The sequence below is a fragment of the Dreissena polymorpha genome, chromosome 10, assembly GCF_020536995.1.
Source record: "Dreissena polymorpha isolate Duluth1 chromosome 10, UMN_Dpol_1.0, whole genome shotgun sequence".
Lineage (NCBI taxonomy): Eukaryota > Metazoa > Mollusca > Bivalvia > Myida > Dreissenidae > Dreissena > Dreissena polymorpha.
The window spans coordinates 81,692,409-81,711,505 of record NC_068364.1 but is presented as its reverse complement, the minus strand read 5'-3'; the positions used below and the strand labels follow the sequence as shown (position 1 = coordinate 81,711,505).

At 33.7% G+C, this 19,097-nt stretch overlaps 1 protein-coding gene across 1 annotated transcript in view; it reads right to left on the bottom strand.

The window, feature by feature from the left end:
• The window catches only part of LOC127849279 (titin-like), a 215,281-nt gene that overhangs the window by 19,612 nt on the left and 176,572 nt on the right, over positions 1-19,097 (bottom strand). Inside the window, 4 exon segments of the mRNA XM_052381996.1 lie at positions 1,647-7,919; positions 8,549-8,915; positions 9,279-9,700; positions 16,204-16,320. Coding sequence (XP_052237956.1) covers positions 1,647-7,919; positions 8,549-8,915; positions 9,279-9,700; positions 16,204-16,320 — 7,179 coding nt within the window.

Below are 19,097 nucleotides of genomic sequence, written 5' to 3'. Positions count from 1 at the left end.
GCATGAACAATGAAGTTGTAAGGTAAATTAAATGTGATGAAATAATTGGAGTAATTGCGTTATAAGTACTAATCGCTATTGTTACTGGAAAATGTCAACTCCATATTTCCCTTAGTTCATGAGGAAAAAAAGGTGATCATGAAACATACACAAAAATATTATTCACATAAAATTAAACACTTTGAAGCCTGCTTGAAGAGCAGTGTTTCTTTTCTGGTATTAGATATAAACGATTTGTCGCAGCATTAGTATTACTATATGCCTGTGTTCCTTTTTATCACCATCATATGGGTAAGTATACACCATGCTCAATTGGGAAAAAAGTCCACCAACTAATACAAATCCTTGAGTATCTGACAATGCCGTGTTAAGAATTGTTTACTTTTTTTGTCAAACTTTTCTTTTTTGAAAAAATATTGTTTAAATAATTAAGCAAAAAAAAAATTGGATTTAAAAAAAAAAAATAATTTGTAATATTTACTTGATTAAAGATTAAATTTTCCTTCACAGCTATGAAATAAATCACTCGCAACAAATTGCCATACAAGCCTAAAGTCTCACAAGTTTATTAATAATTAGCATAATTTTGTTCACTACAACCATAAACAGTTGATACTTTCTCAGGCTTCAAAGAACATAAAACACGCATGTCAACCAAAGATAAAAATGTAAACTAAAAAGTAAAATACACACATGTAATCGCAATGTTAATATTGCAAAATAAAATTGCAGCAAAAAATGTCCTGCAAATAAGAAATGTTATTATCATACATCTCTGAACTTAAAAGGCTGTGCAGATTAAATTCATGTATAAAAGTCAGTACATAAACACAGCCAGTGTTAAGTCAGAAAATGGAAAGGGTGCATCATAACATAAAATGTACCTTGTTTCTGATCATGATGAAAATAACAATTTTCACACGAATTTATATTTTCAATTATTAAATAAAAAACTTACCAAAGAAAAGTTGTTATATCATAGCAGTACTTTCAGTTTTGAATATATTTATATTTGCTATTCCACATGTAATAACAATAACAGGGTACATTCTGCTAAAATAAATACAAGACCATCACTGTCAAATGCAATAATCACCAGACTGGAAGCAGCTTAATTCCACTATCAGAATAATGTCTGTAGCCTGACTTAGGCATTTCATGACAATGTGTTACCTACTATCACCTGATGATATTTTTTACATAATACTTTTATTTTTCAAATTTAAACATTCATTCCTTTTTCAATACGATACAGAAACAGCTCAGGAAAAACAGGATTTTTTGTATGTTAATGTAGCAGGGAAAACATTTATTACAAGTGTATTTGAAATTTGATAAATTGGTGAGTTATGGGTTACTTGTTAAAGCGGAAAGGTTTAAATGTGTATGGTATAAGACTCTTTCAGACATTTAGCTTTACTATCTGAAAAGACTGACAAAGCACCAAATTTAAGACTTTTCTCTAGCAACACATCACTCAAAGAACTACAAGTCACACTAAATTGTAGAACAAACAAGGTAAATACCAAAACCCACAATGAAAAAGAAGCGTATGATTGTTTGCAGTTAAGAAATCATGAATAAGGCTTAAGTCAGGCTAGCAGAATATTATTGTCAATTATTAGCTCTTCTAACACGACTGATACCTGTCTCATCATCTGGTGCCACTGTGATGTCAAGACTGACCAATGTGATATCCTGTGGCTTATTTACTTCAATAGTACTTTCATCAAGCTCAGTGTCAGTTTTCTCTAAGTCTGGTATTTCTACCTTTTCTGAAATAGTTTGTTTTTCATTTATTTCAACATCTTCTTCGCAAGTAGGCAACTCACTAGCAACAATTTCAGTCACATATGATTCTCTTCTATGAGAAATAGTTTCCTCTTTCACTCTCTCTGGATGAGACTCTTGAATAATTTCAGTAACAGTGTCTTTATGTGTCAATGGAAGAACTTCCACTTCTGAAACATTTAATGGCACCTCTCCAAGTTTAATATAAAATGCACTTTTTGTTTTCTTTTCATCCTCAGAATCTTGTTGAATTTTGAATTCAAATTCAATTTCATGTGTTTTAGGTTTTTCTTTTTCTATTTCAAAGGTTTCTGTAATTGTTGATTCTGTTTCAACTTCAGGCATTATGTCAATTTCAATTGTCTCTGATGGTTTCTGCTTAATTGAAAGGTCAATGGCATCAACAAAAGCACTAGTTGAATCTCGAGGTTTAATACCAATTACCATTTCTTCAGAAATGGGCGGTTTCTCTTCGCATTCAATTTCAATTTTCTCAAGATCTACTGCTTGCTCCTCATCAATTTCTTTAGGCTTTGCAATGCCAAATGCTTCAATTGCAATTGACTCCTTTCTTATGGTCATTGTTTCTTCAGACACCATTTCTGGATGTGTTTTTACAATAACTTCAGAAACAGTTTCATCTAATGTTGTTGGTAATTCTTCTACTATTGAAGAAATAACAGGTACTGATTCTTGTTTTATTTCAATTGTAACTTTTGTCTGTTGTTCAAACGGTTTTTGAATCGGTTGATCAAATTCAAATTCAATCTCCTGTGTTTTCGTTTTTTCCTGTTTAATATCAACTGTTTCAGAAAATGATGTTTCTGTTTCAACTCCAGGCATTATAACAATATCAACCTTCTCAGCAGGTTTCTGCTTGATTCCAATGTCAATGGTATCAACATAAGCTGTTGTGGAATCTGAAGGTTGAATATCAATTTTGATTTCTTCAAAAATGTCTGGTTTCTTTTCACTTTCAGGTGTTTCTATAAATATAACTTCCTTTTCAACTACAGGTTGTTTAACAGCAATCTCCTTCACTTCCCGTTCAATATCTTGTTCCAAAGGCATTTCTGTTTCAGATACTGGCTGTTCTTTCTGTGTTGAGTCCATTTTCTTCACATCTTCTTCCAGTTCCTTACCATCTTTAGGCTGTTCAATGCCGACCACTTCTATTATAACCGACTCCCTTCTGACAGCTACTGTTTCTTCTGTCACAAATTGTGGATGAGGTACTTCAATAACTTCCGTAACAGTTTCTGTTTCTATTTCAGGTATTATGTCTATGTCAACCTTCTCAGATGGTTTCTTGTCTTCAATTTCAATGGTTTCAGTAAATGGTGTTTCTGTTTCTACTTCTGGCATTATGTCTATGTCAACCTTCTCAGATGGTTTCTTGTCTTCGATTTGAATGGTTTCAGTAAATGTTGTTTCTGTTTCTACTTCAGGCATTATGTCCCTGTCGACCTCAGATGATTTTGTGTCTTCAATTTGACTGGTTTGGGTAAATGTTGTGTCTGTTTCTATTTCAGGCATTATGTCTAAGTCGACCTTCTCAGATGGTTTCTTGTCTTCAATTTCAATGGTTTCAGTAAATGTTTCTGTTTCTACTTTGGGCATTATATCTATGTCAACCTTCTCAGATGGTTTCTTGTATTCATTTTGAATAGTTTCAGTAAATGTTGTTTCTGTTTCTACTTCAGGCATTATTTCTATGTCAACCTTCTCATATGGTCTCTTGTTTTCAATTTGAACGGTTTCAGTAAATATAGTTTCTGTTTTTACTTCAGGCATTATGTCTATGTCAACTTTTTCAGAAGGTTTATTTTCTTCAATTTGAATGGTTTCAGTAAATGTTGCTTCTGTTTCTACTTCAGACATTATGTCTATGTCAACCTTCTCATATGGTTTCTTGTTTTCAATTTGAACGGTTTCAGTATATGTTGTTTCTGTTACTACTTCAGGCATTATGTCTATGTCAACCTTCTCAGATGGTTTCTTGTCTTCAATTTGAATTGTTTCAGTGAATGTTGTTTCTGTTTCTACTTCAGGCATTATGTCTATGTCAACCTTCTCAGATGGTTTCTTATCTTCAATTTTAATGGCTTCAGTAAATGTTGTTTCTTTTACTACTTCAGGCATTATGTCTATGTCAACCTTCTCAGATGGTTTCTTGTCTTCAATTTGAATGGTTTCAGTGAATGTTGTTTCTGTTTCTACTTCAGGCGTTATGTCTATGTCAACCTTCTTAGATGGTTTCTTGTCTTCAATTTGAATGGTTTCAGTGAATGTTGTTTCTGTTTCTACTTCAGGCATTATGTCTATGTCAACCTTCTCAGATGGTTTCTTGTCTTCAATTTGAATGGTTTCAGTAAATGTTGTTTCTGTTTCTACTTCCGGAATTATGTCTATGTCAACCTTCTCAGATGGTTTCTTGTCTTCAATTTGAATGGTTTTAGTAAATGTTGTTTCTGTTTTTACTTCAGGCATTATGTCTATGTTAACCTTTTCAGATGGTTTCTTGTCTTCAATTTGAATGGTTTCAGTAAATGTTGTTTCTGTTTCTACTTCAGGCATTATGTCTATGTCAACCCTCTCAGATCGTTTCTTGTCTTCAATTTCAATGGTTTCAGTAAATGTTGTTTCTGTTTCTACTTCAGGCCTTATGTCTATGTCAACCTTCTGAGATGGTTTATTGTCTTCAATTTGAATGGTTCCAGTAAATGGTGTTTCTGTTTCTACTTCTGGCATTATGTCTATGTCAACCCTCTCAGATGGTTTCTTGTCTTCAATTTCAATGGTTTCAGTAAATATTGTTTCTGTTTCTACTTCAGGCATTATGTCTATGTCAACCTTCTCAGATGGTTTCTTGTCTTCAATTTCAATGGTTTCAGTAAATGTTGTTTCTCTTTCTACTTCAGGCATTATGTCTATGTCAACATTCTCATATGGTTTCTTGTCTTTAGTTTGAATGGCTTCAGTGAATGTTGTTTCTGTTTTAATTTCAGGCAAAAGGTCTGTGTCAACCTTCTCAGATGGTTTCTTGTCTTCAATTTCAATGGTTTCAGAAAATGTTGTTTCTGTTTCTACGTCTGGCATTATGTCTATGTCAACCTTCTCAGATGGTTTCTTGTCTTCAATTTGAATGGTTTCAGTAAATGTTGTTTCTGTTTCTTCTTCAGGCATTATGTCTTTGTCAACCTTCTCAGATGGTTTCTTGGTTTCAATTTGAACGGTTTCAGTAAATATTGTTTCTGTTTTTACTTCAGGCAATATGTCCATGTCAACCTTCTCAGATGGTTTCTTGTCTTCGATTTCAATGATTTTAGTAAATGTTGTTTCTGTTTCTACTTCAGGCATTATGTCTATGTCAACCTTATCATGTGGTTTCTTGCTATCAATTTTAACTGTTTCAGTATATGTTGTTTCTGTTTCTACTTCAGGCATTATGTCTATGTCAACTTTCTCATATGGTTTCTTGTCTTCAATTTGAATGGTTTCAGTAAATGTTGTTTCTGTTCCTACTTCTGGCATTATGTCTATGTCGACCTTCTCAGATGGTTTCTTGTCTTCAATTTGAATGGTTTCAGTAAATGGTGTTTCTGTTTCTACTTCTGGCATTATGTCTATGTCAACCCTCTCAGATGGTTTCTTGTCTTCAATTTCAATGGTTTCAGTAAATATTGTTTCTGTTTCTACTTCAGGCATTATGTCTATGTCAACCTTCTCAGATGGTTTCTTGTCTTCAATTTCAATGGTTTCAGTAAATGTTGTTTCTCTTTCTACTTCAGGCATTATGTCTATGTCAACATTCTCATATGGTTTCTTGTCTTTAGTTTGAATGGCTTCAGTGAATGTTGTTTCTGTTTTAATTTCAGGCAAAAGGTCTGTGTCAACCTTCTCAGATGGTTTCTTGTCTTCAATTTCAATGGTTTCAGAAAATGTTGTTTCTGTTTCTACGTCTGGCATTATGTCTATGTCAACCTTCTCAGATGGTTTCTTGTCTTCAATTTGAATGGTTTCAGTAAATGTTGTTTCTGTTTCTTCTTCAGGCATTATGTCTTTGTCAACCTTCTCAGATGGTTTCTTGGTTTCAATTTGAACGGTTTCAGTAAATATTGTTTCTGTTTTTACTTCAGGCAATATGTCCATGTCAACCTTCTCAGATGGTTTCTTGTCTTCGATTTCAATGATTTTAGTAAATGTTGTTTCTGTTTCTACTTCAGGCATTATGTCTATGTCAACCTTATCATGTGGTTTCTTGCTATCAATTTTAACTGTTTCAGTATATGTTGTTTCTGTTTCTTCTTCAGGCATTATGTCTATGTCAACTTTCTCATATGGTTTCTTGTCTTCAATTTGAATGGTTTCAGTAAATGCTGTTTCTGTTCCTACTTCTGGCATTATGTCTATGTCGACCTTCTCAGATGGTTTCTTGTCTTCAATTTGAATGGTTTCAGTAAATGTTGTTTCTGTTACTACTTCAGGCATAATGTCTATGTCAACCTTCACAGATGGTTTCTTGTCTTCAATTTCAATGGTTTTAGTAAATGTTGTTTCTGTTTCTTCTTCAGGCTTTATGTATATTTCGACCTTCTCAGATGGTTTCTTGTCTTCAATTTGAATGTTTTCAGTAAATGTTGTTTCTCTTTGTACTTCAGGCATTATGTCTATGTCAACCTTCTCATATGGTTTCTTGTCTTCAATTTTAATGGCTTCAGTGAATGCTGTTTCTGTTTTTACTTCAGGCATAAGGTCTATGTCAACCTTATCAGATGGTTTCTTGTCTTCAATTTCAATGGTTTCAGAAAATGTTGTTTCTGTTTCTACTTCTGGCATTATGTCTTTTTCAACCTTCTCAGATTGTGTCTTGTTTTCAATTTGAATGGTCTCATGCTTAACCAAATCCACTTTTTGCTCATCTTCAGGAATCTTTGTCACATCCTCTTCAATTCTCAGGGCCTCTAGTTCTTTTATTTTTAATTGTTCGAGTTGATTAATAATAATATCTTCATCAGATAAGTCCTCATAGACAGTTGTTGAGGATATGTCAGTTATTGTCACCTCTTCCTTTTGAAGAATATCTTGGCGCTTTGAATTATCAATTTCAACATCAATCAAAATTGCTTTGGTTGATGGGACACTGTCATCAATGACTTTCGCTACATCCATTACCTTTTCAGATCTAAATTCTCTTTCAGGAACATCAACTTGCCCCTCTTCAGTAACCTCCTCTGTTGTTGAAACAGACACCGTTTCTGTATATTCAGTAGTTAATAGTGTTGTCTTCTTTGAATCAGGTACAAACAAATTTATTTCCACAGCTGGCAGTTTTTCTTTGTTATCAATTTTAAGATTAGAAACCTGAAGCTCAATAGTTGTGGAAGTTTTCTTTATTGAAACATCCGAAATGTATGTTTCTTCCTCTTCAGGTATAATGATAGTTTCACTTTCCTTTATACTTACATCTTCTTTTTCAGTCACTGGAATGTCCGATGGATATTCAATGAAGTATTCTTGATCTTCACTACAAACCCTTACCATGATGGGAATAATTCTGTCTTTTGCCTCTGCGCTTTCATAGGGTTTTTCATGGATATCAATACATTCAATTTCAGGCGATGCTTTAATTCTGACTTGTTTAATTTCATCAACTATTATTTCACCAATGTCCTCAGGTAAAACAAGCTCCTCCATAGCCACTGTAATCTTTTCTTCTTTCTGTACAAATTCAGTTTCTTTCTCTGCAGGTTTCTCAATAATTTCCTCAATGAGAATTGTTTCACTTTCATAACTCTTTTCAATGTCTTCTTCTTTTTCAAATATATCTTCAACCTCCAGTATCTCAGGTATGTGTTGTTCTAATTTGTCTTCTTTCTTCTCAACTTCTTCATCTTCAGCAGGCAGTTCTTCTATTCCAACTGATGAATAGTCTACAGTTTCAAAATCAACAGACTCACGAGAAGGACTGACACTAGCTATACTGACTTCTTCAATATCATCAAGAGGTAAAGTTAAATGCTTAGCAGAAGCCACAGGAATTTCATCAATTGGTTCAGCCTTTTCATCAGGATAAAGCGTTGGCCTTTCCTCTGCTGGTGTCTTGTCAGTGACAGTTATGTCATCGACTAATTAAATACGTACATTATTTAAAAATAGTGCAAGTGAACACTAATAATATTTAAGTAATAGGTTTCAAATAAGGGCTACATTCTGGTTTTAGGCACATCATCATATCATAATATTATATAGTTACTATGGAAATGGCTTTTTTTAAACAGCTTACGTTATCTGGTGTGCATACTACATAAATTATTTATAGTCAAGATTTAGTAATAAACAGTTGTATTACATACAGATATAACTTGTGTAACCCAATAGCGTCAAATGACATGTTATTGTAAATTTTCCAGATGACTTTTAATTGTGCACATATAAAATCAACTGTTTTTCAGAAGAGAAAATGTCTTAAAATGAATTACTTAACATACCATATAAACACTTATATTTGACATTGAAAATATCGAATTACATTTTTGTCTACCTAATATGCTTTGATTTCCCATGCCTAATTCTGTAAATATATGCAAATAAACCATTTCTTATGAAAATAAACCATTTCTAATTTAAAGTACCTTCACCTACTGTTATTTAAGCCAAACTTAATTAAAAATATTCTTGTAAATGAACACGAAAGTGGTAACACTATTTACCTCTGAAAAACACAATGTGAAATGAAACATCCAAAATAACATACCTTCAAGAATAAGCTCTGCTGTGGAACGTACAGCTCCGAAATAATTGGTTGCCTCTATCGTGTATTCTCCCTCATCTTCTTGGAAAGTTTCCTTTATCGAAAGTACACATGTTCCATTGCTATGGTATTCAGTAGTGTAGGATTGGGAGTCTTCGGGTATGTATTCCCCATCGAGAATCCATCGTACGACGGGGCGGGGGGTTCCAGAAACTGTGCAAACGAATTGCACAGGGGTGCCTTCTGGGGCAGTGATAGTTTGGAGTTCAGTAACAAATATGGGGGCTTCACCTGTAGGTTTGGTAGGAACGACCTCTTCCTGGCCTTTCTCAGGAGCTGTTTCCTTGGACACAGCCTCCTTGGCTACTTGCTGTAAAAAATGAACGACATGGTAAGAGCAGATGTTTTAATTGTATCTTGGCATATTTGATCCTATTCAATGGCATTCGCCTGATAGGGTTTAGACCAATTTTGATTTTTGGAAAAAATGTCACTAACAATCGGATTTCATAAGTGACAATTAAGGATGTTAAAGATTTTAAAAAAAGTGATAATGTCTGTTCATAATATTTGAGTCGTAATACAATAACTTTTACCGTGTTTTGTATTCCCATTAATAAGCTCTTGTTTTGATCTACATAATAAGTTGTATTGTATTACATAATTCACTTAATAACATGCTATTTGCTTGACTTACAGACTGAACAAAACCTGATAAGACTCGCATACAAACCTCCTCTTCTGGAGCCTGTCTCTGCTCTAGAAGTTGCTCATTGGGCCTAAACAGCTTGCTATCGGTCTCTACCCCCGTGACCTCATCAGGGGTCACGATCTTGGGTATGACCTCTTCCATCTCCAGGGTAGTTGCCATGGAGACTTCAGTAGCTGTTGCCGTCGGAGCAACCTTGTCCGATTCTGGAAGAGGTGACTCATCAACAGCGACTTCAACTGAAGCAGCTTCCGACTTCTCTGGCATAACAATCTCGAAATCTACATCCTCCATCTCCACCTTTTCAACGTCCTCCCTGATCGTTTCTATAGCGATGACCTCAGACTGTTCTGGGGTCACCTTCTCAGGTGAAATGTCCTGACCCTCCAGAGTGAGAGTCTGTTCAGGTGTTTCGTGCACTGTGGTTTCTTCTTCCACGGCTGGGGCTGTTAATAAGGTAATACAGGACATACTTCTCTGTGTTTGCATGTTTTCTGCGCTCCAATTTCGTATAAGTTGTATTATACCTCCCAATATATAACTGGTATTGCTATATGTCCTCAGTCAATGTCAGATAAATGCAGCTGAACTTTGTTATCTCTAAAGGACAGATAATTTAAAAGAAATTTAAAGTAGTCCATTTTGAATTTCTTTGTATAAACATAAATAGTTCAAATGTTTAATCCTTTCCCACTCAGAAACAAAGTGAAAATGGCTATGTGCAAACAGCATCAAACTACAAAAGCCACTCGAGCAACTCGCAGTCTGTTCAGGTTTTATGCTGTATGCTGCTTGTCAGTACTTAAGGGTTGGAAATGAAGCCTTCACAATTTGAATCTAGTAAGAAAGGTCTTTAATTAAATGTCACTTTCTGAGGGACTACAAATGCTTAAAAATACGTATCTAAGTGGTAAAGGTGTAATGTTGGTTGTTTTCAAATGTTATCAAGAACATGAATTGAAGAGGGTTAAAGATAATAAAGTTAAGCTGTATGTTATTAACAGTGGTGTTTTTGTTTCAGAATATCACTTTAACTGTCAGGATGTGTGTGGTGGTTTTAATATATATTTGCATATTAAATGTTATCATCATATCTTAATCATCATCATCATCATCATTAACAACATTAGTGTCAATTGCTGTCATCACTTCCACCAGCACCACTGTCAGCAGCATTAACTTGTTTGAAGACATCATTATAATGACATTGTGGTTATTAAAATGTATGAGTATTGCATACAGTATTTGTTATTTACCTGACAATCAAGTTTGTCCAATATTATACCATACGAAAATGATCATTATTGCAATCTGTGTTTATTTTGCTAAGGTTTATCATTTTCATTCATATAGTTATTTACCCCCAAAAATACATGAACACCAAACATTGTTGTTGTTCATATTTTGAATATGACTATTTTTATAATGTTGATGTAATAAAAGTATTTAGCAAGTTAAGGACATTACTTCATAATGGTGTTCAAAAGACATTGCAAAGGCCTTTAATTTGCAAGATAATAAAACCCTCTTGAAAATCAACATGCTTTAACATGCAGGTGTTCACTTCAAAATATCCATGTCTCTAAGCGTACTTTGTGATAGTTACCTTGTATGTATACCTTGTATATGGTTTTATTAAACTTTATAAAAGAGCCATACCTTTTAATATCCAAAGTAATGACAAGATTTATAGCTTGCTGTTTGGAAGGACTTCGACCAATTATTATGAAGTACACATCAGACATAGCATGCTATCACGATACCTATGCTGCAAAGGGTGAAACATGGCATGCACAAATGAGACATATTCATTCTAGGTAGACATGTTTGGCATCTTCCTTTAATAGCTAATCATTATTACAAAAGAATTTGTTGACATTTCTTTTGGCACAAGAGGAATAAAACAATTTTTTAAGGAAGGTCGTCAATTTTGTGTTATAGTTATTGACTCTGTGAAAAGCACATCATAAGCAAAGTCATTTCAAATCTTTACCAGATGCCAAATTCTAATTTCCAAACATGTCTACAAGCAAAGAAAATTGGCCAGATTTCTTCAATTATTTCTACATTTGAATCATAAATTATATAGCCAATATTCTGGTTTAACCAAGTAAAATGTCTCTGTTACAGCTATACAATAGCTATGAAATTTGTGTAATGCATTCAGGTTGTACAAGGACACAATTTAAGCATTTAACAAATGATTTTATTTGTCAATATTAAAATATTATGTACAATATTCTGAAATATATAACACTTTTTTAAGCAAGATACTAGTATTCATTTGATTGTTAATTATTTTATTGTTAACTTGATATATTGGATGTTTCATTTCAAATTGTGTTGTTTTTTTTGGAGGTAAATAGTGTTACCATTTTCATATTGCATGTGACAGATACTTACATCATGTTACTTGTACACCACTTATACAATCTTTATTTCTTGATCTGTATGCATTTGATCATTTTCTTGTTGCTGTGACAACAAATGATTTTACATATTTAAACATAAACAATTTCATGGTGAAATTTATTAATTTCCACAGTGTATTTATTTTTGAAATATAAATAAAATTTCTGTCAAAAAATGAGTATAATAAACCTTCTTTTCTCAATCTTATGCATACAAATACTGTATCAAAAAGTAATCTTAATAAAGGCATTTATAAATTGCAGAATAATGGTCTATTTTGACTTTTAATAGTTTTTGTATCTTAAATATTAGACAAAACAGGAATGTGTGTGTAATGTGGCCACTTTCCTTGCACAAACATTTTGGCAGCAAGACATAGTCAAATGGCCATGCTAGAAATACCAGTGTAAACCCTGGGGGCTCAATCACCAACCTTCACTTTGACTTAACTCATTTAAGCCTAGTGGACTCTCCCATCCTTCTAAATTGGATCAATTTATTTCCAAAATTAGGGATGTCAAGTATATTTATTTTTATATTTAGAATATTTCTTACAGAAATTCCTTTAAGCAAACAGCGCAGACCCTGATGAGACGCCGCATCACGCGGCGTCTCATCAGGGTCTAAGCTGTTTGCCAAGGCCTTTTTTCTAGACGCTAGGCATAAGTGGGTTAACACTTCAGAACTGCCTTTTTTTATAGGCTCCAGACTCGAAATTATAAACCGATATTTTCATAAATATGGCGTGTGTTTAAGTATTTTGATTCAAACAAACAAAACATGGTTAATAAAAAAATATTACAGCAGATGATAAAAAAGAAACCGTCAGAGATGGGTGATGCTCCTGAAAGGTTTATTTTGTCACAATATTGCACTATATATTCAGATAAAAGAAAACGTCTTGAGGGCACAGTAGTTGGGGGAACAAGATTTTTTTATAGAAAATTACAAAGGGCCATAACTCTGTGAACAAGATGTGTTTGTGAAACACAATGTCCCCTTATATGACGTTTGACCTTGAAGGATAAACTTGACCTTGTGAAGGATGACCTTGACCTTTCACCACTCAAAATGTGCAGCTCTATGAGATACACATGCATGCCAAATATCAAGTTGCTATCTTCAATATTGCGAAAGAATTCATAAAATAAGGGATTTGGGCCACATATATTTGACCTCTGACCTTGAAGGATGACCTTGATCATGACCTTTCACCACTCAAAATGTGCAGCTCCATGAGATGCACATGCATGTCAAATATCAAGTTGCTTTCTTCAATATTGCAAAAGTATTTACAAAATAAGCGATTTGGGCCACATATATTTGACCTCTGACCTTGAAGGATGACCTTGACCTTGACCTTTCACCACTCAAAATGTGAAGCTACATGAGATACACATGCATGCCAAATATCAAGTTGCTATCTTCAATATTGCAAAAGTATTCATAAAATGAGCGATTTTGGCCACATATATTTGACCTCTGACCTTGAAGGATGACCTTGATCTTGACCTTTCACCACTCAAAATGTGCAGCTTCATGAGATACACATGCATGCCAAATATGAAGTTGCTATCTTCAATATAGCAAAAGTTATTGCAAAATGTTAAAGTTGACGCAAACAGACAGACCAACAGACAGACCAACAAACCAACAGACAGGGCAAAAACAATATGTCCCCCACTACTATAGTGGGGGACATAAAAATCATCCAACCAGAACCCTCTGATAATATGCACATCTCCTCTTGGTAGTGAAGCTTCCCATAAAGTCTCATTGAATTCCGGTCATTAGTTCCTGAGAAATAGCCCGGACAAAAATTGTGCATAGACGGACGGACAGACACACACGCATGGACAGACGAAGCGGCGACTATATGCTCCCCCCAAAATTTATACGTAAACGGAGCATGAAAAGGTAAGCTTCACATTTAAAGCTGGATGGAAAAAAAACATTTGATAATCATCATTATATTTTGTTTGTTACGTCCATAGGCAGTTGGTGATTTTTGTCCCGGAAATAAAGTATGATACATACAATAAGTATTGATTGTCACAACCAAGTAACCAGCTTCTATAATTTGATAATTTATATATTTTAATGGCATTATTATTATCTACCATATGACAAAATGCCCATTATATAATAGTCATTATCAATTTTGGCTTGAATTTTTCATGTATTTCACACAGAAACGCATAAATGCATAATGTAAATTATTGCTGTTTTCTAACAAAACAATCACAGTGAAATTTGCAATTATAAAAGCTGGAAAGTCGACAGTGAGTCAAGGTTAATTGCTGACCACAAATTAAGCACAATGCATGAACATAAATTCAACAAAACAAAACAAACAGAAATTATATAAACTAAGGAAACTAAACTAAGGAAACTAAACTAAGCTACTTGCAAATTCTAATTTAGTTGGCAGGTGAGCTTAAAAAGTCTCTATGTCTACATATCCACTTTTTGTAAGATTCCAAACAATACAAGAAAAAAAACAACTTTAAAAAAGATTACCATTATTTTGCATTAGTGGGAGAACAATGGATTTACAACAATAACTAAGGGCATCATGTTAACAGGTGTAAGTGTGGTTCTAACAAAAAGTGGCATATGCATAAGAAACTGATTTCTTAAAACCACACATGTTGTGATTTCCAATTTGACCAATTCAAGAAGTATTTCAAGAGGGATATCATGCAAAAATATTCAATAAAATTCCAATGTTAACCACCTTATGAGCTTAATAAAGTCCCTTTTTTATCTTTCCTCATTGAAAAGAGACAAAATTTAACAAGAATGTTGGAATTTCGTTAAGATTTTATTCCATTTATATTGGTCCATGTACAAATGGGCTCAAAACACCACACACAAAGTTTGATCAACCAAAACGAAAAAAATCCTTCAAGAATACACATACATGTATATCAATTTGTTGTGATACAGATTTTGCTCACCTGCTAATCTAAACCCGAATTTACCCCAAAGTGAAGAAAGTATGAGAAGGGAAAATAATTGCATTATGTCATTGGTTATGCTTTAGGATAATGGTCAACTGAGGATAAAGGCCAGGCCTTATGTTACTCCAGGGCAGGTAACTTAAGGAGGTAATTGCCAGTTCCACAAAAGGGCATCTTACATAACCAAAATATTGGCCAAGGAATGATAATGTATTAAATGACATTATGTTAAAACCAGTGACTTTTCTATTTCTTTAAGGATGACACTATGCCAAAGGATGCCCATTTATTAAAAGAAAACGTTTCTCAAATTAACTGCCACCAAATAAGAATTTTAAAAAGTAATTGTGTCTATTTTTGATTACTAAACAATTTTTATATTTTCTACAATATCAATTGAAAGATTAAGAAAAATCACTGTAAAAACAATTACTGTCACTTTCATTAATGACTCCTCAATGTTTGTACTGAAAAGCAGATTTCTTATGGTTATAATCTCAACCAGTTTTATTGAGACTATGTTTCATATTTTAGAGATAACACATTTGCAAATGAATTAATACTCTAAAATAGGTCATTCTGCTTTTACAAATCACAAACATCACCTTTTTCTTTCATAAGGGGCTAAGCTTTCCCAAACTGTCCGAAATGTATTTATGCAAGAAATAAACCAACTCATTCCCAGTTTTCGAATTTGATAACATGTTTGTGTTTATTTTTCGATAAATACTTCTAGCATCAACCTGACAGCAAAAGCTCCTGCAGATTGACTTGCTTGAAAACAACTGTAATCTCAAAACTGACATATTCAAAAAGCAATGAAGCCAATGCTACTACAAAAGCCTAGCTTAAGTCCACCACGTGCCATTTAGCGATGATGATTTTCTTCATTTGGGGTAAAATCGGTTTACAAAAGAATCCTCAATACTGTATTAAATAACAAAAAACTTAATATAAAATCAAGGTTCTAGCAAAAGCATCTATGTTAATTAATCAACAATCTGAAACATAAAAGAATGTCTACATGCTACATAAAATACTGAACACGAAAGTCATAAACATACATGAATAGTATTTGTTGTTATAAATATGCTAAAAATAAAAAGATCAATTGTTCTGCTATTGTATATATTCATTCAGTCTCTATCTTACAAAGAAAAATCAATACTAAACATCACTGAATAATACTGGTATATATAAAATAAAACAAGAATGTAGTTAGACACACTTTAAACATTAATACATGGGACAGAAAATGGTTTTGGAAATTTTAATTAAGAAATGTTTAATCATTAAATAATTGAAAGAAGCATCCATATATAAACAACCAGGTTAAACATCGCAGAAACACCATATTCAAACATGGCTAGCACAAATATTTCCCATAATTCCATGCCAGAGGGCAGTGCGCTTTCCCACAATGCCATGCTCATGTAATGACCTTCACAATGAGCCTTAGACTCACCATGGAAACAATGTTAAAAATATTTTCCCTGATTTCTTTTTTGAATGATGAGAAGATAATCAACTACTTTAATAATTTTCAGACTTAGCAAAATATGAAATTTGCCAACCTAATGGTGTTATTAACTCCGTGGATGGTTTCTGCGATACTGGTTGTGTTTCCATGGGAACAATTTCAACAGTTTCCATAGTAACATCTGGTCCACGCTCTTCTGATAGGCGCGGGACTAGAACAAGTTAGAATAGTTGGTAATAATACACAACCTAAGCTGTGTGTTTTGTAATGAAAGAATTACAAGACATATTAACTTTGATTCCATGAGTTTCCGTATGCTAAATAATGCTTAATGTTAAAAATTAATCTGTTCAGGTGTCCCTTTTGCCTTCATAAAAGTGAAAATATTGTGGTTTAAAAGTAGATTAGCTATGTTCTGAAATTGTTTAATGTGTTGGACACATATAGTAGTGCATATTCATATTTTTTTTACTGGAACGAGTTTTCCCAGACAAGGGAATGGTCACATATGATTCATCAATGATTCTGCACATGACATAAAATTATGAAATGTTGAATAAATAAACATATCATGATACAGACTATACAAGACTAAGTTAGGTTGAGAATTATCCAGTGTACTACAAAAAAAGCACTTTACTGTAAATAAAAAAAACATAGTAACAGCAAAATTTCAAACACTTCATAAGTGGTTTACAAATTGTATCAATTTTACAAGTTTTAATTTATAGTCTGTTCCATGAAACAATGAAATATGATGACATGACATATATAATGATATGTGTATTCATGTGAATCACACTGTAAATGTTAAGGTAAAGGTGAGCAAAAAGATAAAGTTTCAATTAAGGTGTATTCAAAATATACTGGAGTTCAAATTCAGACAAAGCACACCTTTTCTTAAGATTTCTTATGTCATAGTCATATCAAATCATGAACATCTCCAAAAAAAATACCTGCAATCGGTACCATGGCAGTTTTAAGGCAACATACTGTTGTTGTTTTTATATATTTTAATTCAAAGCCAGTGTTTTGTCTGAACTTAAACTGATTATAAATCCATTAACTTGGACCATGATCAGAATTGTCTATAAATGATCTAGTTTCAGTTATGTTTTCCTTGATTTTCAACATGCGTCTATTCTTTTTTGACCAGTACAGGTCAATGTGGACTTCTAATTTGTAGATTTCTTCCCGAATGACCTTGAACATTGTGAGCGCTGTATGAAACGATAAAGACAATTGTGTTAACATGTGAGTAAGATATGGGCCATGCTCTGTGAAAAGGGGGTTAAATGTACGTGCATGTGCAGAAAGTGTAATCCCAGATTACCCTGTGCAGTCCGCACAGGCTTATCAGGGACGACATTTTTCGCTTTTATGATATTTTTCTTTTAAAGAAAGTCTCTTCTAAGCAAAAATCCAGTTTAGGCCGAAAGTGTCGTCCCTGATTAGCCTGTGCATACTGCACAGGCTAATCTGGGATGACACTGCACATGCATTAAACCCCCTTTTCACATAACGCAGCTTACATATATTTGGTTAGCACGAAAAGAGAAGTCATGATACATGCTTACTTTTTGTTTATATTATGACGATGTTAGTGTTTTATGGGGATAAAGACAAACGGAAAAATAAAGTAAGAAGATTACATGCCAACAAGAGGGTCAAAGGCACTAACTTGCTCACCAGAGCCCTGACCTCAGTTTTAATCAGTTCTGGCTCAAGAAACAGTTTGAACCCCGCAAAGATATCATTAGAAGAAATATTCCAAGCAAGATTATTATTGTTATGGCGAAAAAATCAGGCAAATAATCAGGCTCTGGAGTGTTTGCAATATTTTTTTTTTTTCATTTAACCGGTGACCTAGTGTTTGATACCAAGTGACTGAGTTTTGACCTCGAGCAAAATATTATTGAGACAAATGTTCTCATAAAGTTTCATGACGGCTGTGCACTATATGCGGCCTCTAGAGTGTTCACAAGCTTTTTCTTTAATTTAACCTAATGACCTAGAATTTGACCCCACATGACCCATTTGAGCAAACAAATGTGCCGATAGTGTTCACAAGAATTTTCTTTAGTTTGACTCAGACGCCTAGTTTTTGAACACAAGTGACCCAGTTTATCTCAGCCAAGATAAATTTTAGACAAATGTTCTCAACAAATTTCGAGAAGATTGGGTAATAAATATGGCCCCTTGAATCGGAATGTTCACAATCTTTTTCTCTAATTTGACCTAATGACCTGCTTTTAACACCATGTGACCGAGTTTCAAATTAACTTTCAAACTAGGCAGAGATATCAGTTGGAAAAATGTTCTGATCATGTTGCAAGAAGATTGAGGAATAAATGTGGTCTATCAGGTATTTACAAGCTTTTTCTTAAATTTGACCTGGTGACCAGTTTTCAACACCATGTGACCCAGTTTCAGACTTGAATGAAATATCATTTGACTAAGTTTTAAAAAGATTGGGAAATAACCATTTGTGTGTTCACAAGCATTTAATTTAAATTGAGCTTGTGACCTAGATTTTGATCCCATACGACACTGTTTTAAACTCAGTCCAGATATCATTGTCCACAATAGTTTTTTTTTCGATAGGTTTATTTAGGCCATATAAGGAAACCTGACCGCTTCCTGGTGGTCATGTTTGGTTTAACAAACCATTTCCATTAAATAATTCAGCCAAGAAACCGTTACAACTTATACTCCAAGAATCATGGAAATTGGGCAAACAATACATCTTCTACAGTGTTCACAGGGTTCCCACTTCAGAAAACTGGGAAACTGCCCTGCCCCCCTGACGCCCAGGTTCTCCAACAGACTCAAACTCGACCAATGTTTGTGATAAGGTTGTGCTCTGGTGAGCTCACAATGATATTGGGCTAAGCAGAGAATAATAAATAGAGTGTGCAGCATCAATATTATTTATGTTTCATGTTAGATGAAGATGGCATTACATCTTTGTAAATGGTTAGTGTAATA